This window comes from Suricata suricatta, chromosome 9 (assembly GCF_006229205.1).
Source record: "Suricata suricatta isolate VVHF042 chromosome 9, meerkat_22Aug2017_6uvM2_HiC, whole genome shotgun sequence".
Lineage (NCBI taxonomy): Eukaryota > Metazoa > Chordata > Mammalia > Carnivora > Herpestidae > Suricata > Suricata suricatta.
Window position 1 is genome coordinate 20,086,803 of NC_043708.1, and position 27,000 is coordinate 20,113,802.

General features: G+C 41.7%; 1 protein-coding gene and 1 long non-coding RNA gene across 2 annotated transcripts in view; both read left to right on the forward strand.

Moving 5' to 3' along the window:
- Window positions 1–21,095, forward strand: part of LOC115301708 — a 23,135-nt gene extending 2,040 nt beyond the window's left edge. The window contains exons 2-3 of the long non-coding RNA XR_003913256.1: window positions 19,737–19,879; window positions 21,009–21,095. This is a non-coding gene — a long non-coding RNA (uncharacterized LOC115301708). The remainder of the gene's footprint in view (window positions 1–19,736; window positions 19,880–21,008) is intronic.
- A 4,968-nt stretch (window positions 21,096–26,063) lies between these two features.
- The window catches only part of LOC115302166 (probable G-protein coupled receptor 19), a 1,436-nt gene continuing 499 nt past the window's right edge, over window positions 26,064–27,000 (forward strand). Inside the window, exon 1 of the mRNA XM_029952166.1 lies at window positions 26,064–26,998. Within this exon, the coding sequence (XP_029808026.1) occupies window positions 26,330–26,998 (669 nt within the window). The 5' untranslated portion in view covers window positions 26,064–26,329. The remainder of the gene's footprint in view (window positions 26,999–27,000) is intronic.

Consider the following 27,000-nt stretch of genomic DNA (forward strand, 5'->3'; position numbering starts at 1 on the left):
ATAGTTTAGAGCAACTGACAACTGGGACCATGCTCTTAGGCAAAAAATATACCTAATAACTGAGCAAATGTATTGCTCATATATATTTTGCACTGTATCTCCAGATTATATATATCCCCTCTGTCATTCTACTTGAAATTTCACCATTCCGAAGTTTTATTGGTTTAATGAGCAACATTTACAAAAAGATGGAAGATTGTTGAGCTATCAGATAGTTACGCATCAGGGCAAATCAATTAAATGAGACAATTTTCCTCCTAATGCCAGGCTAAAATCAGAAGATGAATTTATGAAACTATAGAGCATGGTGTGTCCAAAGAGATTCTAGAATTAAAATTCCCACAACACCAAAAACCTGAAAGCAACTTTTCCTTCCCTAGGAAGGACTTGAGGTACACGAATGGGGTGGGTCAGTCCAAATGAGTTGATTCCCTAGAGCTAAAGTGATGGGAAGTCAACCAGTAAAAACTGGTTTTCAATGAAAACCAAGAACCTCCCTGACCAAAATCAAAACCAAGCTGAGTTCTCAGTATAGCTCAGGTGTTTGGAGACACCTTCTCTGCCTGTGTGCCTTGCCAGCTTCCTACTAATAATTAGAACAATCACAGAAATAATAGTCAACATTGATTGAGTACATCTTATGTGCAAGACTTCCCCCTAGTAAATTTGTACTAATAATCCTCACCACAGCACTACAAATAGGTATTTTTAAATTCTCTACCACACAAAGAAGGAAGCTGAGGCTTTGAAAGGTTAAGTGACTTGTCCATTGTTACACTGGAGGTTTCATCCAGAATTCATCAAGCTATACTGCTTCCATTCTACATTCCCTGTGGAAGGATCTGGGAGAGATAATGTAGTGGAAAGATCTGGTAGAGGAGAGAGAAGCAGAAGGGTCAATTCTCAGAAAAGTTGGGTATTGTTGTAGGTTGAATAATGGCCTCCTAACAATGTCCATGTTCACATCCTACTTCTCAGAACCTGTTAATATATTACCCTATCTGGGAAAAGGAACTCCACAGGTGTGATCAAATGAAGAATCTTGAGATGAAGAGATTTTCCTGTATGAGGGTGGGCCCAATGGAATCACAAGAGCCCTTTTCAAAGGGAAGTGGTGGAGGTGAGGGGGAGTGGCCAAAGACAGAGAGAAAGAGACTGAAAGATGTTACAAGGCTTTGGAGACAGAAGAAAGGAGCTGTGAGTCAGGGGATGCAGGCAGCCTCTACCAAGTAGGAAGGACAAGGAACAGATTCCTTCTGAGAGCCCTTAAAAGGAGCTGAGCCCTGGTGACACCTTGATTTGATTTCTTCTGACCTCCAGACTTATATCATGAATACGTGGTGTTTAAAGCCACCAAATTTGTGACGATTTGTTCCAAGAGCAATCAGCAATTTACACAGGTAACTTTATAAAGAAAATGCATGGTCTTTTTTTTTTCATGCAAATAACATTCAGGTTTGCCTTCCAGTCCCTGGAGGAAGCAACTCAAAGCTGTGTACCTCAGATGTTAGGTGGGAGACACCAGGCCTGCCTCAACAAGCAATTGCCCCTTTGCATCCTCCAGCACACTTAGCACAAATCTGGCACCCAGAGGTCTTTTCCAGATTGCTGAGAGCTTTAGTTGCTTGGTGTTCCAAGCTTTCACAGCAGTTATTGATTCATATGGATTGTAGTAACAAGAACTAGTAACTTTTTGCCTTCATGTCTCCCTCTTCCAGTGACCTAGGCTCTTTAAGAGAAGATACCATGTCTTTTTCTCATTTCTGTCTCTCCAGCACAGTTCCACCCATGGTAGTGTTATCCCAGCACAGAGAAATGGAGATCTGGGGTGGGGGTGGGGAGAATGAGCTGGAGAGACACCAAAGCCAATGCATATTCAACAGTAAACTTCTAGAGCCAAGTATGTGCTTTGGCCTCACCTACTCTGTCCTGAGAAACAAAGATGCCTCTACCCTAACAGGGAAAGTGTTTCCTGCTGTCCCCACATCATCCCTGGACTTACATCTTCTGTCTCACTGTGGCCTATTCTGTATTAAAAAAACTAAGTCTTAGAGCCCTGAGTTATCACGTATGTCGTGTAAAAAACAAACAAGATTTGTGCTATCCTTTTGTCTAAGCTTTGAAACTGATTTCTATCTACAGGATCTGAAACAAATTTGATACCTGGATTTCAGACTTGTGAGGTATATGTCCTTCTCTCTGGAAAATCTCACACCTTTTCTGCCCAAAGAGAGCCTCTGTCTCAGAAGTTCTGTGACAGTTAATTGATTTGGACCAATTTTATGTATCTTGCACTGGGGGGGGGGGCGGGGGGGATATTTTCTTAATGCCTAATATCTCTCTAACTCAAGATAAAGGAATATCCCTTCTTCAGCCAGTTGACATCTCTGGTGGGAATTCTGCATGGCTTGACTCTGGGACCACAGTGATTTAAAAAGCCAGAGTTCTGTCTCACATGGGGTTGACAGAAAACAAGAATCAAATTTTTCATCCCTTCATACCCTTCCCATCCCCTCCACAGAGCCGAGCACAGAGCAAGTGCATGATCTATTTGTGTTGGTAGATTGGCTTTTTGACCAAAATAGATAATAGGAGATCTAATCATAGACACATTTACACCTCACATAGTTAGCTAGACCCTCTGGGATTACAGGTCATCTAGCCCAAATCTTTGATTTTCTAGATAAAGTCACTAAAGCAGAGATAAAGTTATACAACAAATTATACAACTAGGGACAGGATGAAGGTTCTATCCCTGTCTTTTGGCTCCTAATCCAGTGTGCCTCCTAATTGGACCCAGAGGCGACAGTTACACTAAATTCTGGGGACAGCTCAGTTTGACTTAGCCTGAACTTGCTACAAATGTCCAGGCTGACTAAAGCTGTGCACAGGTCCAACAGCACTCCCAAGGCCTCACCCATGCCATTTCCTTACTGTCATCCTCTGAGCAGTACGAAGTTGCAGATGGTACTAATGACCTTTACGGTCACTGGGAAGCAATTTATTTCATTTTTTAAAAAATAAAGGAAATGTTAATATCACAAAATCTATGTCTAAAATGCCCCTGAGCAAGTTTCCTCTCTGACTTTATTTTCTCTCATTTTCAACTTCCTTTTTTTGCCCTTTCTCCATGTCAAGTTGTCAGGATGACTTTGATCTCAGAAACATGCCCCTTCTCCTTTCCTGACTCTGACAGAGCTCCCACCTGCCACCCGGAGAGGATTCCACAGAAACCCATTAATTCTTTCAAGTCTAAGGTCAGTCCCTGTGCTCTGTCCACAGGGGCAGGGAGTGTCCCCAACACAAAAGATAGATGTAACTCGAAAGCAAAGGATAAGTGCCCACGCATATCAATTGACCTTAAAAACCTAAAGCAGTTTGTCTTCAGGGAACCAGAGATCACCATGTCCCATGCTTTTCTATTTTAAGACAACCTTTGGAAACCAACTTTCATATCAAGCCAAAAACATAGCAAATAGAGCTCTGTGTATATTCAGTAGCTGCACATCCGAGCCGTAGCCCAATTACTTCCAGTTGATAAGAATTGCATTTGAAATGACGAGAAGTTGGTTTCCTATTAGGGAAGCCCTTTGATTAGAGGAAACTGGACCAATGCGCAGGGAAATTGTCCCTTTTAACCTTCTAATTTCATAAACATTATAGTTAATTCTGAGTAATAAAAATGTGAAGTTTAATCAATGGCAAACAAACATTTTGGCAGGAAATGGAGAATGGTTTATTGGTGAGGACTAAACAAAAGGGTATTATCCGCTTAACAGTCAAACTGTGCCAGTTTTTCTTCACACCTTAGTTTTTACCTCTCCCCATCCCCAGGCATGTCTGCTCTAGAGGACATGTGAGGACAGGAGAGAAAAGGAGAGAGATTCAGACGAGAATCAGAAATGCTGGATGATTGCCTTACAAATAATAAGGCTCTATTTGTAAATTACCTACTCTGAGAAATTTCAGTTCACTTAAAATGTTTAATAGATGTGAAGAGCTCTGAGTGCTGCAGAAGAAAAGCAACTAAGACAAAATACCTTTGAAAACAAACAAGAGAGAGGAAACATCCATCACATGCTTGCCGTTCCATCTTCCAAGAAGTTGCAATCTTAGGCCCTGGGAGGGGAACCATAATTTTTATTTGAAAACCTCTCAGGACGGTTCTTTTGTATTTTCCCTTTCTTTCTTCGCAGATCACAGCAGCAATTTTCTTTTATCATCAGCTATTTATAGTTTTCTTTTCTCAAAACCTTGGCCAGAAGGAAACTGGGCAGAAAGCATTTCTTTCAAAAGCCACATTATTTTGTAGCACTGTTCCAAACTATTAAGTACAATCATAAGAGGCAAAAAAAAAAAAAAAAAAAAAAAAAAAAAAAAAAAAAACTTGGTCAACCCTTTCTCTTTTTTCTTGTTCTACCTTAAGAAGTGAAACCCAAACAAAGATTCTCCTTCTGCCCCCAGAATGGCTGTAGATATGGGAGGAAGAGACACCCATCTCTCCTATTAAGAAATGAACATGCCTTAGTAGAGGAAAACATTTGGTATAATGGGTTTGGCATAAATCTCACTCTGATTTCCTTTATCTCAGACATTTCACTGGAGTTTCTAACTACTCTGGAGAGATTGGTGTGTATGATCCAGACCAGTCAACTAACAATGCCCTGGCATTAGGTCAATAGACCAATAGAGAAATGGTTATAAGATTATTTGTGGTCAGACATGTGTGGCTCCACATTCTGGCTTCGCTTCTTGCTAATTAGGTGACTTTGGGAAAAATACTTGGCCTCTTTCAGGCTCTGATGCCCCATTTGTAAACTAAGGGTAATTTAGACCTTAGCAAATAGACAAGGCTTAACAGATTGTGACCAGTTGAAGTACAAACAATGCTTTCCCCCTGCTGTATTGCCTTGTTTTGGGCTTGCACACAAGATAGGGATACTTTAGGGGCACTGGGTGGCTCAGTCAGTTAAGCATCCAACTCTTGATCTAGGCTCAGGTCATGATCTCATGGTTCGTGAGATCTAGACTTGTGTCAGCCTCTGTGCTGACAGTGTAGAGACTGCCTGAAATTCTCTCTCTCTCTCTCTCTCTCTCTCTCTCTCTCTCTCTCTCTCCCTGTTCCTCTTCCACTCTTTCTCTCTCTCTCTCTCAAAGTAAATTTTTAGAACTATAAAAGAAAGGGATACTTCACAAGCTACTGTATTAGTTGGGACCATGTGACTAAGTTCTGGACAATGACAATGAAGTCATTGATGTCACTTCCAGACATAGCTATGACAGTTCTCTCTTCCTCCAGATCTCTTCATGACAAGCCTTGAAGTCAGGTACACACTTGAGCTCCTGGCAGGTTGTATACCCATGAGGAATAGAGCCTCCCACAAAACCTGCACTGGATATGGAACATAGGACAAATCAACCTTTTTATAGAAAGATATTGTGATTCCAGGATTAATCTGTTACTGTAGCATAATCAAGCCTCTCCTCATGCTCCCTAGATCAGTTCAAGTCCTTTAAGAGGCAGATGTCAAGACAAAGAAATACAAGAGATTTATTGAAGAAAACCCCTGTGACAGATAAAGAGGCAAGCAAGCGGGAGTAAGCAGGGCAAGTCTTCAGACCATGATGCAGGTCAGGTCTGACACCTAGGAAAGGAGAGGGGGTAGGGAGGAAGAAAGGAAGTTGGGTGGCAGAAGTCTCACACGGCATACAGTTCTGTAAAGATCTAGACCAGGGGATGCGGAGCTCCAAAGCAAGGAGCACTCTCCAGAGGAATCCTGTAGGAAGCAGAAGTGTCCCACCTCTAGCCCTCCTGGGTAGGAGCAACCCAGAAATGGGGCGGCCTTGGCATGAACAAAACACAATGGATCCCAAAGGTACAGCAGCTAAAGGCTGTCTAATATATTCCTTCCCTTGGGGTGCTTTTGAAGGGGGACCTGAGCAGTGCACCTCCAAAGATGCCACAGTCCCTCAATAATTAATAGCTATCTTCTACCATTGCATAACTCTTTGCCATTCTCTCTTTTATGGCATTAATCTAAGATGTCTTCTCACCCAAAAGTAAGTCTCTTGAGGACATCATCAATGGCATACCCACCACTACATTTCAGTGCTTTGTTGGTATATAGTAACAACTTAATAAATGCCAAACGATGGAGTGAGTGACTGAATGATGGAGTATGAATCCTTGGAGGAGTAGAGGTAAATCCTAGGCATTCAATGTTAAGGAGAACTAATCCTTAGCATAGTGGGCTACTCCATTCAGAGAGATGCTGTGCACACTTAAGCGCACAGAAGCAAAGACGTGAAGATAAGGGAATGAGGAAAAGAAGAGAGAGTCAAAGGAGGGGGACAGGAAGAGCCATATGAGCGGTGCCCATATTGCTGCTCTCTTGCTCACAAGCAAGTAGCTTTAGACAGAGAGCCACAGCTGTAAACAATCCCAGAAGATTGCCTAAGCTTGAAGCACAATCAACGTTCCAACTCAAGAAGCATGAAGGTCTCAAGTCATCTAATCCTAGAGAAACTAGGGGCACCTGCAAGGGTTGTAAAGGCACAAGAACTTTTGCTCAATCGCACTCTCCCTACTGGCTCCTTGCTGCTGCTTCCCACATTTCCCCCTATTGTTTTAGTTGTAAAGATGCTTTTGAGTCATTAATTGAGCTCCAATGAACTCCACTGAATGCTCCATGGGCAACGTAATCTTTCGAGGGCGATTGACATATTTCTAGCAAGATCAGCCACATGGTCAGGTGTGCACATAGTTTGAGAAAGCACTATGGCTGAAACAGTTGTAGCAGCTTTTAAAGTAAAAGCGGCAACAATTCCAGTTATTAATCGACCTAGGAATCTTTTTAGCCTTATGTAATAATCCATTGCCAATTGAATCCCAAAGTCTGCATACCAAAGGCCGGTAATGTTAACAGACATTATAACAAATGGAAGTGGCATAAGGGGATTTGTTTGTTTCATAGGATGATAGGAAATACGATTGGTCAGAATACAGTTCTTACACTCAGCCTAAGACAAACCATTTTGCATGGTAGTGAACCTATTGCCAACAACTAACACACAAGGATGGGGAACACAGGCTTGGATGATGAAAACAGCTCCAGTGTCCAGTCCCGCCCCGGCCAGCAGGGCAGTAAATCCTTGCAGGTTCGTTCCTGAGGGAGGAAGAGAGAAATAGGGCAGGAGGGAGATGCAGAGAGTGGAGACAACACATGATTTCTGATCAAGCCTCTTCTTTATTGAGAAAACACCGTATCTTATAAAGGTTTTGAGGCGGGAAAACAAGGCAACTGACCTAGGTCGGTTGCTAGGAAACAGGGTTAAGGGATTAAGGCTGGAGTAAAAGAGGAACCAAACTAAGGTTTTTAGCACAGCACTGAAGTGCCAATGCCACCCTGCCTATAGGCAATTGATCTTTGTTCTTCTGGCTTCTCCTGACAGGGAGTGGCGCTCCCCTGCCTATTTTTGTAACTCCCCTCAGGGAGTGACATTTCCGGCTAGCAAATGGCCAAGCAGCTGAATCTTTGCAGCTTCCCACACTCCAGGGCAATACTCATAATTGGCACTAACATGTGACGCATCAGTCCATAAGGGAGTCAAGGAAGCAGCCAAGTTCCATAATCCAGTATGGTTTTTGTCCACTGGGGCCATCAGCACATTAGCAGGAAAAGTTCTATTATAGATGTAGACATTGGGTTCTTCTGCAGGCAGCAGATGCGACCAGTCCACCAAAGTCTAATTTTCTATGCTATTTGGGGAGATCAGTGTAAGAGGACCACAATGACACTCTTCCCAAGGCAATTTTTCTCCTACCTGAATGTGTGCACGAAAGCAAGGTGGCATATTAGGGAGAGAAGTGGTGGAAACACAGTCATCATCTTCTTGGCAATCAGTTCTCCTTTCTTCCCGTGTACCTGCAGAGGGCCGGGCTGACTGACATGCAGAATTAGCATTTTCAAAAGCTAATTGCTTAACTAACATGGTACCAGCAGAAGGCAGAGAAAGAGAATTCCCAGTTTGAATTTCTTAAACTCAAACAGAGGAGCAGACTTAAGGTTTCTTTTGTTTTGTTTTAACCAGTAGAATTAGGCAATCCATGTCAGTCCAGAGAAAAGAGGGAACCTTTCCGGAAACAAAAATGAGTCCCGGCAACTGCTAGGAAATATGGCCTCAAGTCTCCATCTCGAGATAGACCGACAACATTTGGCTCCAATATAGCCGTTAACCTGGGAAATGAATTAGGGAGAAGCAGGCAGAGGAACAAAGTATTAGCACCCCCTTAGGTTTGATTTTACTTTTAAACAGACCAACAAGGTCCCCTTCTCTGCATAGTCCCAACCCCATAATGTTCCCATGAGGCGGTGTCACAAAGACCGACAAAGAGGTAGGGGTGCCACGGAATCGAACTTGGCAGGCAAGCCAGACAGAGCCACACATTCACACTCACATACACACCAGAGGTTATTACATTCCCTCCCATAGAATTTCCACAGATAAGACCAAAAACAATGACAATGACAACTGGACAAAACAAGTACAAAAGTGGCCATGAAACAGGTTTACAGGTTTACTGAAGGGCCCAACTGACGTCTCGGTGTAGTCCTGGGGGGGGGGGGGCGGGGAGTAGTGCTGCGTCCAGCCTTCCACTTGATACCCCAAATAGAAGCACATGTGCATTCAGAATTTAGGTAATAAATTGATTTACCTCTAGAAGTTTGGAAACAGTCATTCAAGTTGGTGCAGAAACAGGAGAGGGAGGGGAAGGAAGAAGAGGGAAGGTGACAGCAGGAGGCATTGAAGGAAAACCTGATTTAAAATCTTATTATTTTTGGAAGGTACAGGAAAAGTTAAGAAGACAAGGAGATAATCTCTCTAGAATGCTGAGGATCCAATGCTTCCCTTATCATAGACCAAATAGTAAACATATAAGGAGGTATGGCACCCTTGCCTCTTACATGTACTTGATTTTTTCATCTCTTGTTCCACTCTCCTCCATGCTTTTAAGTCTACTGTTTCCTCTTGTGGGAAACAAAGACAAAGCTCCCTTATGAAAGATAGAAAATCTTGTAATGCTTTAGAACTAATTTTACTTCCTTTCTGTCTTAACAGTGCTTCTAGGGCCTACACAAAATAAGTATGCTCAACAGAACACTTTTGCCCCATAATATTTTACTCCCGTCGTCTGGTCTTACACCAGTTCCCTTACCTGAAAATGCAATCCTTCCAAAATCCGTGTATGTACTCACATCCATATATGTTCTCACGTCCCTGTTCAGGCGCCAGATGTTGTTCGCGCATGGGCACATAGAAGCAAGGACATGAGGATAAGGGAATGAGGAAAAGAAGAGAGAGAGTCAAAGGAGGGGGATGGAAAGAGCTACATGAGCGGTGCCCATACTGCTGCTCTATTGCTCACAAGAAGTAGCTTTATACAGACAGCCACAGGTGTAAACAATCCCAGAAGATTGCCAAAGCTTGAAGCACAATCAACATCCCAACTCAAGAAGCATGAAGATCTCAAGTCATCTAATCCTAGAGAAACTAGGGGCAGCTGCAAGGGTTGTAAGGGCACGAGAACTTTTGCTCAATCGCACTCTCCCTACTGGCTCCTTGCTGCTGCTTCCCACAGACGGGTTACCCACCCCCAAAGTTGGAATTTCAGGGCTGGGCCCAGTGAAAGGAGTTTGTATGCTCCAAAGTCCCTAAGGCTATGGAAACTGGCACTGCAATGACGGTTTCCATCTCCTCAATCTGAGAAGCTCCACTCAGCAATCTTGGGGTTCTGGATTTGCTGAATTTCATCAGGAAAGAAAGGGTAAAGTGAGAGACACGAAGAAGAAAGATGAAGATGTGGATAGAATGGCAGAGCACAGTCTAGGGGAATCGAGGGGCTATGGGATGCTATGAGGGTTTAGCATTTTGATCCAAAGTTGGAGAATATTTGGGTTGTGTGTAGGTATCCTATAAAATGTGGCTTTTTGGTCCAAACCTCCAACCCTGAATAGCTATGTAGCTCCAGAAAGCTCACTTAGCCTCTCTAGTTGTAAGAAGCATGTTATGTGAAGGTCAGGATCATGTTTGTTTTGTTTATGCTCTGTATCCAGTGCCTCGCATGGTTCTCGAAACATGACTGATACTCAAGTTATATCAGGGTCTCAGAACTGGAGTGGGGCTGTCTGGATTTGAACATTGACTCTAACCTTGACTATGAAGTCACATTAAACTTTTCTGCCTGGTTTTCTCACCTATGAAATAGTTACACAAATGGCAACTACTTCATGGGGTTGTTATGAAGATTGAAATGAAATAACCCAGGTAAGCCCTCTGAATAGTGTCTGGCACCTAGCATACACCCAATGAATGTTAGCGATTATTATAATTATTGTTATGTGTTGGATGAGTGAAGCTCTCAGGCCTTCCAATGCCTCACCTATAGAATGAGACTAAACATCTACCCTGTACGTTTGTTCTGAGGAGTCAATGAGATGTTTTGGAGAGACTTTTTGGTAAGTGGAAAGCCTCTTTCAGGGCACCTGGGTGGCTCAGTCGGTTAAGTGTCCAACTTCAGCCCAGGGCATGCTCTCACAGTTCATGGGTTCGAGCCCCGCATCAGGCTCTGTGTTGACAGCTAGCTCAGAGCCTGGAGCCTGCTTCAGATTCTGTGTCTCCCTCTCTCCCTGACCCTCCCCTACTTGCACTGTCTCTCTCTGTCTCTCAAAAATAAATAAAAAACATTTTAAAAAATTTTTAAAAAGCCTCTTTCATTGGCTGACACAAAAATGATCATTATTCAGAGCATTCCCCTAAAACTTAACCCAAGTATCACTCTGAATTGAATTCTTCCCCTCAAAACTCTTGCTCAAAGCTGCCATGGCCCTTTCTAGGACCTGAAATGCATACCTGGGTGTCTCCATAGCACAGTCTTAAGCTCCAAGCCCCAATGCTCTTGAGCTCAGAATTGAGTCCCATCCCTTTTGCTCTATCTACCAGCCACCCTGAGCTCCACCCAGCCATCAGAACTTCTCTCCCTCCTTCTACTCTCACAACAGGGACTCGGATGTCACAAGTATGCTTTCCCAAAAAGAAAAAAATGCCTCAGTGAACACCTATGCCTCCCTGATTTGAGTTCAATTGCTCTCTTCAGCTCCCACCCTTTACAGATGCCTCCATCAAGCTGCTTTCCACAATGCATTCTCCACTGAGTCTCGGCTTACAGTGTAAGCATTTGGTGATGCAGCATCTATGAAGAACATTACGCAAATAATGTTGCATTCTACTCTATTCTAAATCTCTAACCTCAGGACATTCTTCGAGAAGTTTAGAAGTTAAGAAGTCTGAAAGTCAATGGAGATCACAGGAATCAAAAATAAAGTCATCTGTTTTCCATTGCAGAGGATTCAAACGCTGGCAATGCCAGGCTTCCATTGTAGATAAGTTTATGGTTAGTGCTTCAGTGAATGGTACAAAGAAAGGGCAAGGATGAGGCAAGATCCACATGGCTCAGATCGCTGGCACCAAGAGGGAAAGAGCAATGAGACCATCAACCCTGACTCTCGGGAAGGAAACCCCTTCGTCTCTCATTATCGGAACTGTAATATACAATGAAAATACCAGAACATGCAGTCTTGCAGGTAAAAATATATCCCGCGGCACAGAGGGCCAAATACGTGGAATTTTGAGTTCGGTATCGGTTAACAAGCCACACAGAAGCATCCCCACCTCAGAACCTGAGCAATAGGGAAGGGCAGGCAGTGGGTCTGAAAGACATATACTAGCTGCTGCTTCCCACCTTGCATTCTTTTATTGATTAAGTACTTGGTAGGTTATCCCAGACATAGGTCTTTGAAGAGGAATTTGGAGAATGAGGGGCAGGGACTTCTCTTCTCTATGTCTAATAATGAGACGAACAATTAAAAAGAAAGGGAGAGAGATAAAACTGAAAATGACCAGGAAACCAAACTTGTAAATGGGAGTTGCCTATATATACATATATGGGTCACAGGCTCCCTGAAAAGAACACCTTCTAAAGAGGCCATTTTCCTGTTGTTAAGTCCAACAAGCATTATTACCCTCATGTAACATGTCTTCCCCTTCCTTAGTTTCAAGGAGATTGTATTGTAAAATGGTACTCTTTTCTCTCTACTCTGACAGAATGTTTTTTTTTTTTTTTGTCCTATTATACAACTTTAAACATCATATGCCAGTGAAAACCAAACGTTAACAGCCCTAGTCTGGACTTCTCCTATAAGCTCATACTCACCCCTCTACCTGGCTCTCCTAAAAGCGCCTCATTCTCAATGTGTCCGCCCTATATTAAACTGATGGTCACATTGCTGCCTACCACCCACCTCATTCTCCTTCTGCCCTCTATCCAGCTGCATAAGCCACAAAACTTCCCTTGTCACCATAGAGATAAATACACATATTTATGTATTTAATATTGCAGTTTATAATAAGAAATATATATTTGAGCTTCATCACCTTTTCTTGCAAGGAGCTCCTACAACCTTTGGAATTTCCTAGTGCAGGGAGTGATAAAGGTGCCTTTTGTTATGTTAGTGAGGTGACTTTTGGAAAGCACCTAAGCATAGGATCCGGTGGCTAACAGAGCCAACCATGTGAATAAGAAAATTTGGAAGTTTCTGTCCCACCCACTCACCTCTGGGGAAAGTAGAGGAACTGGGGATTGAGTTCATTCACTTACTGTTAAAGATTTATTCAATTATGTCTATGTAGTGAACTTTCCATAAAAGCCCAAAAGAACAGAGTTTAAAGGGCTTCTGTGTTGCTGAACATATGGACAGGGTGTGGAAAGTCTGTGCTCTTTCTCCATATCTTGCCCTAAACATCTCTTCATTCTAGCTGTTTCTGAGTTATATCCTTTTATAATAAACCAGCAATGTAGTACGGAAAATGTTTCTCTGAGTTCTGTGAGACGCTCTAAGCTAGTTAATCAAACGCAAGGAGGGGGTTGTGGGAACTTCTAATCTGGAGCTGGTCGGTCAGAAGCACAGGTAACCTGGGCTTGTGATTGGCATCTACAGTGGAGAGAAGTCCTACAGAACTGAGCCCTTCACCTGCGGGATCTGATACTATCTCTGGGCAGTTAATGTCAGAATTGAGTCAAATTGTAAGAACACCCAGCTGGTATGGGAATTCTGCTTGGTGGTGTGAAAGCACCCCTCCCCTCAACACACCACACACTAGAAATTGTACCAGGATTGTGGTGTGTGCATCCTGATTTAATTAATGCTCATTGCCCCTATTAGATCCACAAATGCATGGAATATATATTTTATATCAAAATCTTCATTGATGTCACAAGCTCTCGGTACACAATAACTCTCGATCAATATTCATTGAATAATATATGCAAGTGAAATAATATATACAAAATACTTGCCATACATATACCACCTTCCATGAGTTCTCTCTGCCCTCTGGGCTCAATGATTCACACTATAAAAAAAAAAAAAGCAGAAGCATGGGTGATATAAAACAATAAAAATTCCTCAATTCCTTATATTTAATTGTGAAGTAGATTTACTCTGAGAAGTATTTTTTAATTTTATTTTAGGAAGAAAGAGAGAGAGGAAGTGAGCAAGCATGAGGAAGGGAGAGAGGCAGAGGGAGAGAAAGAGAAAATCTTAAGCAGCCTCCACGCTCAGTGCGGAGCCTGACTTGGGGCTCAATCCCACAACCCCGGGATCATGACCTGAGCCCAAATCAAGAGTTGGACACTCCACCAACTGAGCCACCCAGATGCTCCTACTCTGAGAATTCATATCAAAGAAGCAACAAAACTACCATGCTCATCTGCCTTTAGGCCCCTAGTATTGCTCCGCACGTGTGCTGAGATAGTTCTTTGCTTCCAAGTCCAAAAAACTACAAGAAATGTCTCTGTCAGATTCTGATGCAAATCCTCTTCCATGCTTCAGGTTTTCCATTGTTCTCTGATCTTCTGCGTTCGCCTCAGCACTATGAAGCCCTATGAAGCCAGAAAGGGGTAAAAATATGTGAAACGTCTGTGCAGTTAACATCTCCCTTCCTGGTGAGAAACCATGCCTTCTGTGCCCTTTTGGCATGTTGCCCAATCAAAGGCCCTAACCCAGCCATGGCTCCCGAGTCTGCAGTTTGACTATTGTCATTCCCACTCACCTCTGTGCTGTAGCACCTCTCAATGAACTCAGGAACCATTCTGCTTATAGCCACACTGTGTTACCCTTGCCCGCCAATGCCACAGACCATGAACTGGACTTTCACTCAAGAAAAAAAAAAATCTTGGTTTGACTCAAGGGTCTCATTTTGCTCCAAAAGCAAAGTAAACAATAAAACAAAAACTTAAGATAACTTTTATTCCCAATTCCTTTAAGCCCAGGCCCCTGACACCCAAGTGTGGTTCAGAGTTCATCCCACCCACAGACCTCTAATGTTCAGAGCCCTGCTGTGCTTTTGATGATTACTGACTGCAAAATAAATCTGAGGGAAGTGTGATTCTTGTCCTTGGGGTGGTCTCACAGCCCCTTTATATGCACTGTTCTTTCCTTTCATTGTGTGAAGCCATTGACCAGTATAAGCATTGTTCACCCTTGCAGCCCACCAGTCCCTGCAGTGAGTCATCAAATGTATTTCAGATGGTGTGAGGGTCATGCAGAAGCTCCTACGTGTCATAAATTACATGGAAGAAAGACACTGAAACTACAAATGCCTGATGTTCACTAACCTAGGCGATCTGGCCTCAAAAATCTCACAGATACTGTCGCCCTTAGACAATATTTTTCTCCTATTTTTTAGGCAAAGCAGATCTCTATGTTAACACTGCACATCCATGGCTTCTGCCTCTTTCCTTTACCTAGCGGATGAAATAGAATTCTTTGGTAAATTTCACTTCATATTTCATAAGGATTAATAAGTTCACATATAAAGAGAATGAATGCTTTGTGGAAAAGAGTGCAGGTGAAAAGCAGGATGAATTTGGATCCCAAGACCTAAATTCCAGGACTGGCTCTGCTAACACCTTGCTAGGTCAATTTGACAAGTCCCTCAACAAATCTTGAGTTTAATTAGTCATACCTCACCACATAGAAATAAGACATTCTCTTCTCCATCTCCCATGTATATTGTAGGGATCAATGGGAAAACAGTAGTAAAATTGCACTAGGATAAAGGCAGTGTTTGAATCCAAGGTTATATGCCTCAGTGTTCATCGTCATCACCATCATCATCATCATCATCATCATCATCATCTTCACTCCACTTATTGTCTTGATCCTTTTCATGTTGTACTGCTGCCACCTAATGGCAGAGTTCAATGAACTCGAGGATTTCCTAAAGTTGCACAGTTGGGTTTTTGCTTAAATTTGTACTCACCTGGACTAAAGTCAGAAAATGTGGAGCCTCCAAAAAGAAAGAAAAATCAAACAAAACTGATTGCACTTGTTATACTTGGCAAGTGTGGAATTCAACCCCCACCTTGAATAAATGGGGCAGAAATGAGCCCAAGGTCTAGATTAAAGGGAAAGCCCACCAGGTGGTCTTATTCATTTTTTATTAGTCCAAATGTGTTTTGTATGTTATGAACCATGCTCCTATTAACTTCCAGACGTAAAGTGAAAACATTTAGGGCAAGTTGTGGACTGATGGTCAGAATTGGAGAGAGCGTGGCATTCGGAGACTCTTGAGACAGAAAACTGGGTCTGTTGGTGTGAGAAGCTGTTAGCAGCAACTGGTTGAAGCAGCTGTGCATACGGCCTGGCAGAGCATCTTTGTGAGGAGTTTCAGACTCAACCATGACTCCCAATGGGGCAAGAATTCCTCCTTGCACACTTTATGAAGAAACAAATGCTCTTACTCCTTTTTTGGTCCCCTTCTCTAAACATTCTCTAAACGTGAGTTCCATAGGGCAATAAAAACTAATAACTAGCCAATTGCATTTTTCATTTCCATGGCAACTTTTCCTGTGGAGGTATTCCAACATTCTTATGAAAACAGAGAACGCTGATTGAGCTACATCCAGGAAATGAGGCGATGGCTTTATTTCAGGTCCAAAAGGAGAAATCTGCCCATATTAATATGAGTATCTGTCCGCAGAAAGTCAGTGGAGCTCCAAGTGTAAGGACAAAGTGCCACACACTTGGACAGAAACATGTCTCATTAAGACAGCGAAAAGAGATTGGTTAACTCAAGCTTCACTCCAAAAGCAAGGAAAGCCCAAAGCAGCTTGGTAAGAGGATTCTTCTGTCCCAGTGGAACTTGGAACTTTATAAAGATAACAGAAGATATTAGACTATGACTGGTTTTATTACCCTCTGAAACAAGAACTAGGCATATTTTACTATACCCTTAATTAAGAATAAATTTTCAATATGATAGAAATTCTTAGCGAAAAATGAAAAGCATACTAACAGTAGAAGACAAAAGTATAAATTGTTAAATTGCAAGAATCTTTTGAATTCATAATTTTAAGCAAGAAATATATTTTCCAACTCTGTAAATGATTCAAAAGAGCATCCGCTTCAACTTTTCCCAACATTCAGGCATAATTCTGGTCTGCAAAATTACTTGTTCAATAACCCATACTATTCTTGCTAGTCTGGAAAGGTATTGTTTACCAGATTCAATTGAGTCTGATAAAATTATAAGCATAGGATGAAAATAGAATGTAGATACATTTACTATATAAGCCTAGAAAGATAATCCTAGGAAGGAATCAAAATAAGGGCAAGAATAAGAATAGGGGCACCTGGGTGGCTCAGTCGGTTGAATTTCCAACTTTGGCTCAGGTCATGATCTCACAGTTCGTGAGTTTGAGCGCCACATTAGGCTCACTGCTGGTCCATCTGTCAGTACAGAGTCCACTTTAGATCCTCTGTCCCCCTCTCTCTGGCCCTTTCCCCCTTACACTCTCCCAAAAATAAATATTTTTTTAAAAAGAATAAAAATAGAGAGGGACCTAGGTGGCTTAGTGAGTTAAGCATTCAACTCTTTTTTTTTTTTACGTTTTTTATTTATTTTTGAGAGACAGAGGGAGGCAGAGCATGAGCAGGGGAGAGGCTCAGAGAGAGGGAGACACAGAATCTGAAGCAGGCTCCAGGCTCTGAGCTATCAGCACAGAGCCTGACGCGGGGCTCAAACCCACGAACCGTGAGATCATGACCTGAGCTGAAGCCAGACGCTCAACTGACTGAGCCACCCAGGCACCCCAAGCATTCAACTCTTGATTTGATCTCAGGGTCATGAGTTCAAGCCCCACATTGGGCTCTGTGCTGGGCATGAAGCCTACTTGAAAAAAAAAAAGAATAAGAATAGAAAAAAAGAATTATAATAAAAATGGAAATATGATTAGGAAGAGAAATAAGAATAAACATGAGAATGAGAATAGAAACATGAAAAGCCACATTTTAAATCATGCTATTTGCATTATGGTACTATTATTGTAAGCATGATAATTTGTTAATCATTGAGACATTCTGTTTGTGTTCTATCTGAATCCTAGCATGTTTAAGCATTTTTGAAAACTTCTGGAGATTTGTACTTTTAATTAAGTTATCAGGAAAGCTTTATGAAACAAGTTTAACTTTGCAATCAATGTCTAAGTATGGGGGAAATTTATTTTGTTACACATGTAAGTTTTAATTTAACATGAGCTAATATTATGTGAATATCTAGAAGACTGTTTATTGTTACTGGTAAAATGATATTTGATAAATTCATAATGTCAATAATTTGGACATTAAATAAACATCAAAAAGGTAATTAAAAAAAAGCTTTTCTATATAGAAGAGTCATCTGGATATTGAGAATCTATTCACAGATATCCCTAATACACAGTGTACAATGTCCCTAATAAACAGTGAGTTTTATAAATGCTCAGCTTTTCTTCTCAGTGATAGGAACCTCACTTAGCCCATTATGCGGGTGAGTGGTCCCCAGTTTCTGCTGTTCTTCTCTTGAGAGTCCTTACCACCTTGGGGAGATGTTATTTTCTCATTTCCAGGTTCCTCTTATCATTACTGTTTTGTAAGGTATCCATAGTTTTATATCTATGTTCCTGAGCATGTTTTACTTTCTTCATCCTATATAAGTTTTGGTGTTTTTCTACCATGTTGACTTCATGGGAAAGATATGTCACTATGGTCACTTTGGTGTGAATTGAGGTTTATGTTAGTGAAGAACTTTTTGATTGCTCATCAGAAGTCCCTATTCAAACTACCTTAAGCAAAACAAATAAAAAATCCTGGCTCAGGTGCCCTGCACAGGCAAGGGGGTGGCTGAGATGATCAGACCAGGCACCCAAGGCCAGGCTGCTGGATCTCTTCTCTCTGCCTCTCTCTGAATGAATACTGGCTGTATTTTCCTTAATATAAACAGACTTCCTAATGTGGCTGCCTAGGTCAATGGACTAATATTCTAACAGTTGCCTGACTAAAAGACGAGAGTGTTTTTCTCTCCCAGCTTGAGTTGGAAAGATCCCATAGAAGGGCTAATATTGGCCAGACTATGATCATGTCCAGTCTATGGCTAGAGAAGTTGGAGGACTATTATTGAATCACTTTGGCTGATATATTAATGATTACCATCTAACAAATGAGGTCTGTTTCCAAATTGAATGGGAGAGGCTCAAGTATGCACACTGGGGAGACTGTTATGGTCTGGAATATCATGAACAACTCAATTTGTATCCAATATAGGATGTGCCAAAACATGGCAATATGAAAACATGTTAAAAATCCCAACACCAATAGCATCCACCAATGGAGATTAAGACTCAACCATTTAAAAGTCCTGTACTTACAGTCAACATAAGGATATTCTAACAGAAAGCTAATAATAACCCAAATACCCATGATATCTATTTGAGTTCATTCTAATAAACAAAACCTTTGGAAGTATACATATGTAGCTCATCTAAAATGTTTGTGTGTGTGTGTGTGTGTGTGTGTGTGTGACTGAACAAATTTCTACAGTTTGTGTAGGCAAGGCAGACCCACAAGTGTTTGAAAGACCAAGAGGTTGGAACAAATTTTTTGAGCTTCTGCCATTGCCAAGGCCTTTAGATGAATTGCAGTGAATTGGATTAAGTCCCCTGGCCATATCCATTTCTCCCGTGTCATAATAAAACTTGAAATTATACTTAAATGTAATCATATAAAGATAAAACTTAAGTTGCATTAAGTCTTTAGGCTCCTTTTTGGATTGAGACTGAGAAAAGACAATTAAGAGAAAATATAAATATATCTTGATGCAAATTAAAATTCTGAGTGAGTTGTAAGAAGCTCCAGAAGCCCCGGTGAGGCAACTACAAAGTCTTAGTTAACCACTTGATTGGAAGCTAAGTGGATGTCTTGCATAAGAGATTAGCAAGTCTTGGTGGAGCTAAAACAAAAACTTTGTCGTTTTTATAAAACTATGGTGTGACTGGTCCCCCTCAGTAAATTAGGAGCTTTGATATGTGCGTCTTGCCTTCTGAATTGTTTTTCCAACAGGAGGAATAGATTTTCACTAAGCCTGCTATATTTTACCCAATCTCTGCTTTTGATCAAGGTCACACATTTTTATAAACACTGGCCAGGACTCCTTGATGCCTTGTCATTTTAAGCCCAACTCAGACACTGGAAGAGAAATGTTTGTTGTAAAAGTCAGCAGTTATTTCTAGAAGCCCATGCCTAAAGCTAAATGCTCAACCTCAAAAAGACTCAAATGCCTTTTTACCTTATTTCTGTAAGGTATCATCCTCCCACTGGGAAGTCATAGAAGAGACACAATAAAAGATGGATCTCCATGAAAACTTACTGAGGACCACCATTTGGTTCCTTGACCAGACTCCTGCCAAGAACTTGCTTGAGTCCAGGAAGAAGGACTCAAACAGGTAAAAATCACATAGCAGGTGATCGAAGAAGTATGGATATTTAAAACCTGTTTTCTAAAGCCAGGTTGAGTAGTACAAAGTTAGACATCACGGTGTGAGATTCCCATTATCTTAGCCTCTTGCCTTAGGCTTGGGAGCCCATAACGATTGATGTGTTGGGTAGTGGGCACTTGTCAATAACAGCAATAGCAAAATGCACACCTACCACTACAGAAATTCTTCTGTTCAAGGTCTCTGCTGGATATCCCCCACCACTATTTACTCCCTCAAGTATATATTGAGCATGCTTTGTGTTGTAGCCACTGTTCTTCCAACAGGAGCACCGTTGAACAAACACAGATATGGTGTCTTTCCTTGTGGCATTTATACCCAGTGGGAAACACTAGGAAATAAACATCAAAACCAACAAATTAGATAATTGCATATAATTTCTACAAAGTAAATAAAACTGTTTTGTTTTTCAACATGGAGGTGAGTGGATGAGCTACTTTAGACTGGATGGCAATGGAAAGCCTTTCTAGCGGATGACTAAGCTGAATGGTGAATGGCGAGGAAGAGACAGCCATGTAAGGCTCACACAGATGAGCTCTGCAGGCAGAGGAACAGGGACTAGAGAAGAGAGATTAAGAAGAGGGGAGGTTAGGTGGCCAAAGTATATTGGAGATGTTGGGGAGGGGGGTATGCAGATTACATAAGAGAGGATGGAGAGGTGGGTGGGAGAGAGAACAGGCAGAGCTCCGGGGAGGCGATTCTATTACCACCTACATACTTTCATTATTATACATATAACAATATATTATAAAAGTTAATTTACTCTTCTCTCCCTCTGAGTAGATGGTGAGTTCCTTAAGTACACTATATCTTATTCATGATAATAATTATAGCTCCCGTTTATGGAGGTATAGCAGGCACTAAGCTAGCTACTTTGCATACATTATCTCCAATCTTCACAACAACGCTTCAAGGTAAGTAGTATTAGCATAATTTTAACACATGAAAAAAACAGCTAAGTGATTTACCCGTGGCCCAACAGCTAGGCTTTTGAACTATGTCTTGTCCAGCTCTGAAATCCAGCTTTTTCTTACTACCTGTCCACACTGTCTAAACCTCGCTGTGCTTATCTTTGTAGACCAGGTTCCTAGCATGCTGCCCGGCACATTAAGTAGACTCAGATAATCAATCGACGTGTGCAGCATTGAAAAGGAATGCACTGAAGGTAAGCCCACACAAGAGGGGGCCACAGGTTTGGGGCAACTATCTAGCACTGCACATGATGGTAACGGTAGTCTTCTATCTCAGGACGAATTGAAAGAATGATAGAAGCTGGCAGAGAGGAGACTGTACTTAATAAAGCTAAATGAAATCTCTGGGGTTTCCTGAAAGCTAATGTATGACACACTGACACAGCTGCATATCGCGTTCAAAAAAAAAGTAATGGGATTTTAAACAGAGAGGCTGCTCAATGTGCTTGCAGAATGGAGATACAGAAGACTGCGCCCCAATGATGAGGAGAAAAGAGCAGGGAGAGGGGAGGATGGCACCGTTGTAATTGCCTGTAATTTCTGCCCCCTCCTCCTCCTGACTTTAATTAGGACACTTGCGAGACACACACATTTGTAAGAGTGACAGAGCTAATTGAAGAAAACCACATGTCTCATCAACAACCAAATCAGGAATAATAATCAAAGCAGCAGAAGCAAAATTGGAAGCCATGGAGCTGTCAAAAGCAGGAGGAACTCAAATACAATGAGGCATGTAATTTAGAAAAAGCGAGAGGGCTATATGGAAGCATTAAAAACAAGACATGAAATAAAACAGTTAACTTGACTCACACTGAAACTTTTTACTTCCACAGTCTGGTCACAATTAAATCTGGTCAAAATTCATCTAGTCCTTTCAGCCTGTGATCTGCAGATGGCTGCGTTATTCCGTTTTATTGCCGGGCGTGGTCCAATTAAGTGAAAGCCCCCACTCTCTCCCTAAGTTCTTCATTGGGCTCTCCTGTCACCACATTGGTCAGTTGTGTCCTAAGTGGAGATGAAAAATGACAGGTCCTCATCCTTGATTTTTAATATTGCTTCCATTGAAAGGTCACGATTAAGTCCTTCCTCTATCCTTTATTTGCAAACCTACAGTAAAAGATGAACAAGCCGGGTGCCTGGGTGGCTCAGTCAGTTGAGCATCTGGCTTCAGCTCAGGTCATGATCTCACAGTTTGTGGGTTCGAGCCCCGCATCGGGCTCTGTGCCAACAGCTCAGAGCCTAGAGCCTGCTTCAGATTCTGTGTCTCCCTCTCTCTCTGACCCTCCCCTGCTCACGCTGTCTCTCTCTGTCTCTCAAAAATAAATAAATGTTAAAAAAAAAAAAAGATGAACAAGCATGTTCAATGGGGGAAGAATTCTCCTCTCTCACCCCATTTCTTAACTGACTAGACATCTGTCGCTTGTCTCCCCGGCATCCAGTCTCACTTTTCTCAGCAGCTCTGCCCCACTGGCAGACGACACGGTCAAGGTGGGGCTCCATCCCCAGGCATAAGTCAGTACTTGAAGATGGTGCAGGATGGGCAAGGGACCCAAACTGGCCAATCAGAATCTCAACACATTTCTAGCCCCGCCGGGACAATGATGTCTGCTCTTTCTCACGATCTGACTCTTGGAACTGTTTAAACAATTGCAGAGGAAGACAGTTCTCCTGTACCCTCCTGGATTCTTCAGCTGGGTCTGTGAAATAAATCGACAACAGACAGATTAACAAAAGAAACGGCACACACATTTATTTGATGTTAAAAGTTTGACACGGTGCATGGAGGCTTCACAGAAAGAAGAGAAAATTCCCAAAGAAACAAATGGGCTTGGAGGCTTTTATACCATTTGGACCAAAAAGAAAAAAAAGGGGGGGGGAAAAAAAAGGACAGATTTAAAGTAAAGTGACAAGACAAAGGAGAACGACTTTGAACTTCTAGGGGCAGCAAATTGTAAGAAGGCAAACATAAGAGAAAACTAATGGTAGATAAGGGCTAGATGGTGAGGTCTGTTTGTGTGGGCTCTCTTGGTGTCCTGTCATTGTCAATGATGAGGCTTTCATCCCCTTCCCTTGTAAGGGGAAGAAGAGGAAAGACACAAACACCTTCATAAGGTGAATTTATGGTCTGTTTTCAGGCAAACTGAGACACAACAAAGACTTTACCTTGCATCTGCTTTTTTTCTCAGGTCCTTCCAGCCAGAGTAACATATTTGGGGGTGGCATATTCTAATTCTTCTATGCGAGCTTGCCATCACATGGAGATTGGGAATGAAGTGTTTACTTCTCAAGAAAGAGTCAGGAGGACATCTTTGTCACATTGTATAAACCCTGAATCAGCCATTCCTGAAGTCTGATCTATTCCTGAATTTTTCAGTTTTATATACATATAAAACTAGGTGACTGTTGGTTTTCATTGTTTGCAGACAAGATTTCTAACCAGAATTTATTAATGTATAGTAAAGAGAGCAATAAAGGAAGGATAAAAATAACAGCTGCTACTATCAAGTGCCCTTCAGGTGCCAGACATGGAATCCTCAATTATCTCAACACATCCAGGGTGCATTATTATTCACACTTTACCAGCACAGAAATTGATATTAGAGAGTTTATGCAATTCTCCCCAGGGTAAGGAATGAGATTAGAACCCAGAATTTTCTTCAGACATAAATATTTTCAAAATCCATTGCAAAGGCAATAAAAGAAGACAGTGGGTCATAATCTTAATTCTTGTGTTCATCAGTGGAAAAAAAAAGAGAAAAATGGCTCACTTTTCTTTTTCCTTTTTCCTTCTAGATATCCCTGAAAAATTCTTTCAGGCCTTTTATACCTCTTTCCTCACATATATCACAGATTTGCCAGTGTTTTCCTTAAGCACAATCCCACAAAAGGAGCACTTTGCAGAAATTAGAACATTTGTCACTATTCAGGTTTGCAACCACCCAAAGAGATGTGTACAAGCAAAGGTCACAGTCCCGGAGAGAGAGGTACTGAATTTAGAAGCTGTTCAGTAGAAGGAGAGAATTGGCCACTGCAGTTTATACAAGTTACCTGAAACTAACCACACAAAGTCATAACAGAGTGTTATTTTTCTAGGTCAGGTACAACATTCAGTGCTAAACTATCATGTTCTAATTTCATTACCAGAGTCAGAAGCTAGCAGGTGGTTTCTAACTTGCATTGCTGGTATATGGCGACCATCCGTAAATCTGCACTTCTACCTCCCTCCAAATCTACACCCCTTTTTTTCATTTCATTCCTCAATGCAAGTATGTCAGCCCTTGCCAAGTCCAGTCCGTCACTTCTCAAATGTGCAGCTCCGTGTAGGTAAGCACATGAGTTCGAACAGTGAGCAAGCATGGGCTTTATTTTCATCTTTTCAGTTCTCACCAAAATGTTTGAGTTGATGTAGGAATAATAGAAAGGCTGAATCCACATAGGAAAATGTGCAATGCACATGCAGGAAAGTCTAAGAACTTGCACTAATGGGACATAGAGTTGACTTCCATGAGAGGTAAATCAGGAGCCAAGGAAAACAAATAGGGGATATACCGGACCCAACAATACTCTTGATGTTGGAGGCATGGGAAACCATGGAAAAGATAGGGAAAGCTCACTTGGCGATTCTTAAGCCACCATAGCTCAGTACCATTTAGGGCAGCTATGAAGTAGGCTTCACCCAATTTACTGCCAACAGAAACACTAAAGGCACTTCTTTTTTATTTGTTTATTTATTTTGAGAGAGACAAAGAACAGCACAAAGTGGAGAGGGACAGGGAGAGTGAAAGAGAGAAAGAATCCCAAGCAAGTGCAGAGCCCAAACTCATGAAACTGTGAGATCATGACCTAAGCCAAAACCAAGAGTTGATGCCCAACATACTGAGCCACCCAGGTGCCCCAAAGGCACTTCTTAAGCAGCATCAGTCTTGCCTAATGTGGCAGGCACATCACAAAAAAGGAAATGGAAACACCAAAGTCCTGTGTAGGGGAAACTCTACACAGAAAGAAAATTCCCTGATGGATCACCAAACTGGTAGCCAACTCTACAGTGTAAAAACAAAAGGATTCTCACAACATTCTAGTGGAAAATAAATAGTACTTTTTAAAAGAAAATGCCAGATCTCAATAGAATTCTAATCATTCTATGAGTTAAATATATTATATTTATCATATATATTTATCATATGTATATCAAATAAAAAGATTCTGTAACCTGAAGGGTATATGCATTCAAGATGCAGAGACAAAGTGTGTGTTTGAAACATTTGTTTTAAAAAGCATAAGTAAGAATTAACACTTACTTTCTGCTTGTAATAAAATAAAACATGTACTCTATAAAACAAAAGAAAAAAGATGAATATCCTCAACAGAAATGAAGACAGAGCTGAATGAGAGGCAGGCAGTGGTAAAATGAGAGCCAAGTGAGATTAAATAGAAAATTGATAAAATAAAAGATTAGAGCAGAATTTGAAAATGTATTAAAAGTAGTAAGTTGACACCAAGGGAAATTTAAAAAAAGTAAAACAGAAGACAAACTTGCTTGCCCAAATGCAAAGAAAAGAACTAAGAAGTAAAAAAGACAAGAAAGATGATAATAGCTTTGGGCACAGAATAAGCATGCAACTAAGAATTGACTGGAGAAGAAAACAAATACACTGAAAGAGAATAAAAAATCAAAATATAATGGGAGAAAACTTTCCTGACCTAAAAGATTTGAATCTACAGATTCACCAGATATCAGATAACACTGATAAAAAACCAAAATTTATATTCTCCCCCATGAAAATCTTTCAATTCAAGCATTAAAAAAAGGAAGCACCAATAGCATTCAGCACAGGAGTGAAACACTGACCTCCAATGCACCAAAATCAGACAGGTCTGACATTTTTCTTTCACAATATTAAACACCTTTATAAACAGACAGATTAGCCAGGAAGTTAATAAAGTTTAAGCTTCAGCTGAGACCCCACAGTTCCATGGTCCCCTTCTAAATAAATTTGACCTTTCTTAACTAGTTTTTAGATTGCTGATTTTGTATTCTTTTTCTGAAAGAAACTACCTGAAATTACATGAGCTTCAGACTCCACAAAACCTAGATCTGCCCCTGGCCAGAAGCTAATAGGATGGCACCTAAAGATTCTGACCCGCTTTTCCGCGGAACGAGAATACATGGGACACCGGCACAAGCATTGGATTTGGTCCTGCAACGTCTGAAAGCTACCACCCAGACACCTGACGTGCTCTTTCTCCCAGAAGCAGGCTGCGAGCCAAGGGGAAGGCAGAGGACAGAAATAAATGTGTTCCCAGGCTTTCCTGGTGGTTTATGGAATTCTCCAAACTCCTATGCAACGGTCATTCCTGACAGAGAAGACCAAAGGAGACCGTCTCTGAAATCAAGTCCAGATGAAGAACTAAGAGGAAAAAAGTGAATATGGTTTTTGCTCACAAAATGGATGAAAGCAAGCCGCCTTTGGTCATCCCCACGCTCCTGGTGCCACTCCAAAACCACAGCTGCACCGAAACAGCCACGCCTCTGCCCAGCCGTGACCTGATGGGCTTACGTGGGGAGCACGGCTGGAAGAGCAACAGAACGGACCTGCGGTATGGACTGAGACCCGGGGAAGTGGCCACGGCCAGCATTTTTTTCAGGGCCCTGTGGCTCTTCTCTGTATTTGGCAACTCCCTGGTTTGTCTGGTCATCCACAGGAGTAGGAGGACGCAGTCCACCACCAACTACTTTGTGGTCTCCATGGCGTGTGCTGGTCTTCTCGTCAGTGTCGGCAGCACGCCTTTCGTCCTGCTTCAGTTCGCCACGGGGAGGTGGACACTTGGCAGCGTGATGTGCAAGTTTGTGCGGTATTTTCAGTATCTCACACCGGGCGTCCAGATCTACGTCCTCCTCTCTATCTGCATAGACCGGTTCTACACCATTGTCTATCCCCTGAGCTTCAAGGTGTCCAGAGAAAAAGCCAAGAAAATGATCGCCGCGTCGTGGGTCTTCGATGCAGCTTTTGTGACCCCTGTGTTCTTTTTCTATGGCTCCCACTGGGACAATCATTGCAACTACTTCCTCCCTGCCTCTTGGGAAGGAACTGCCTATAC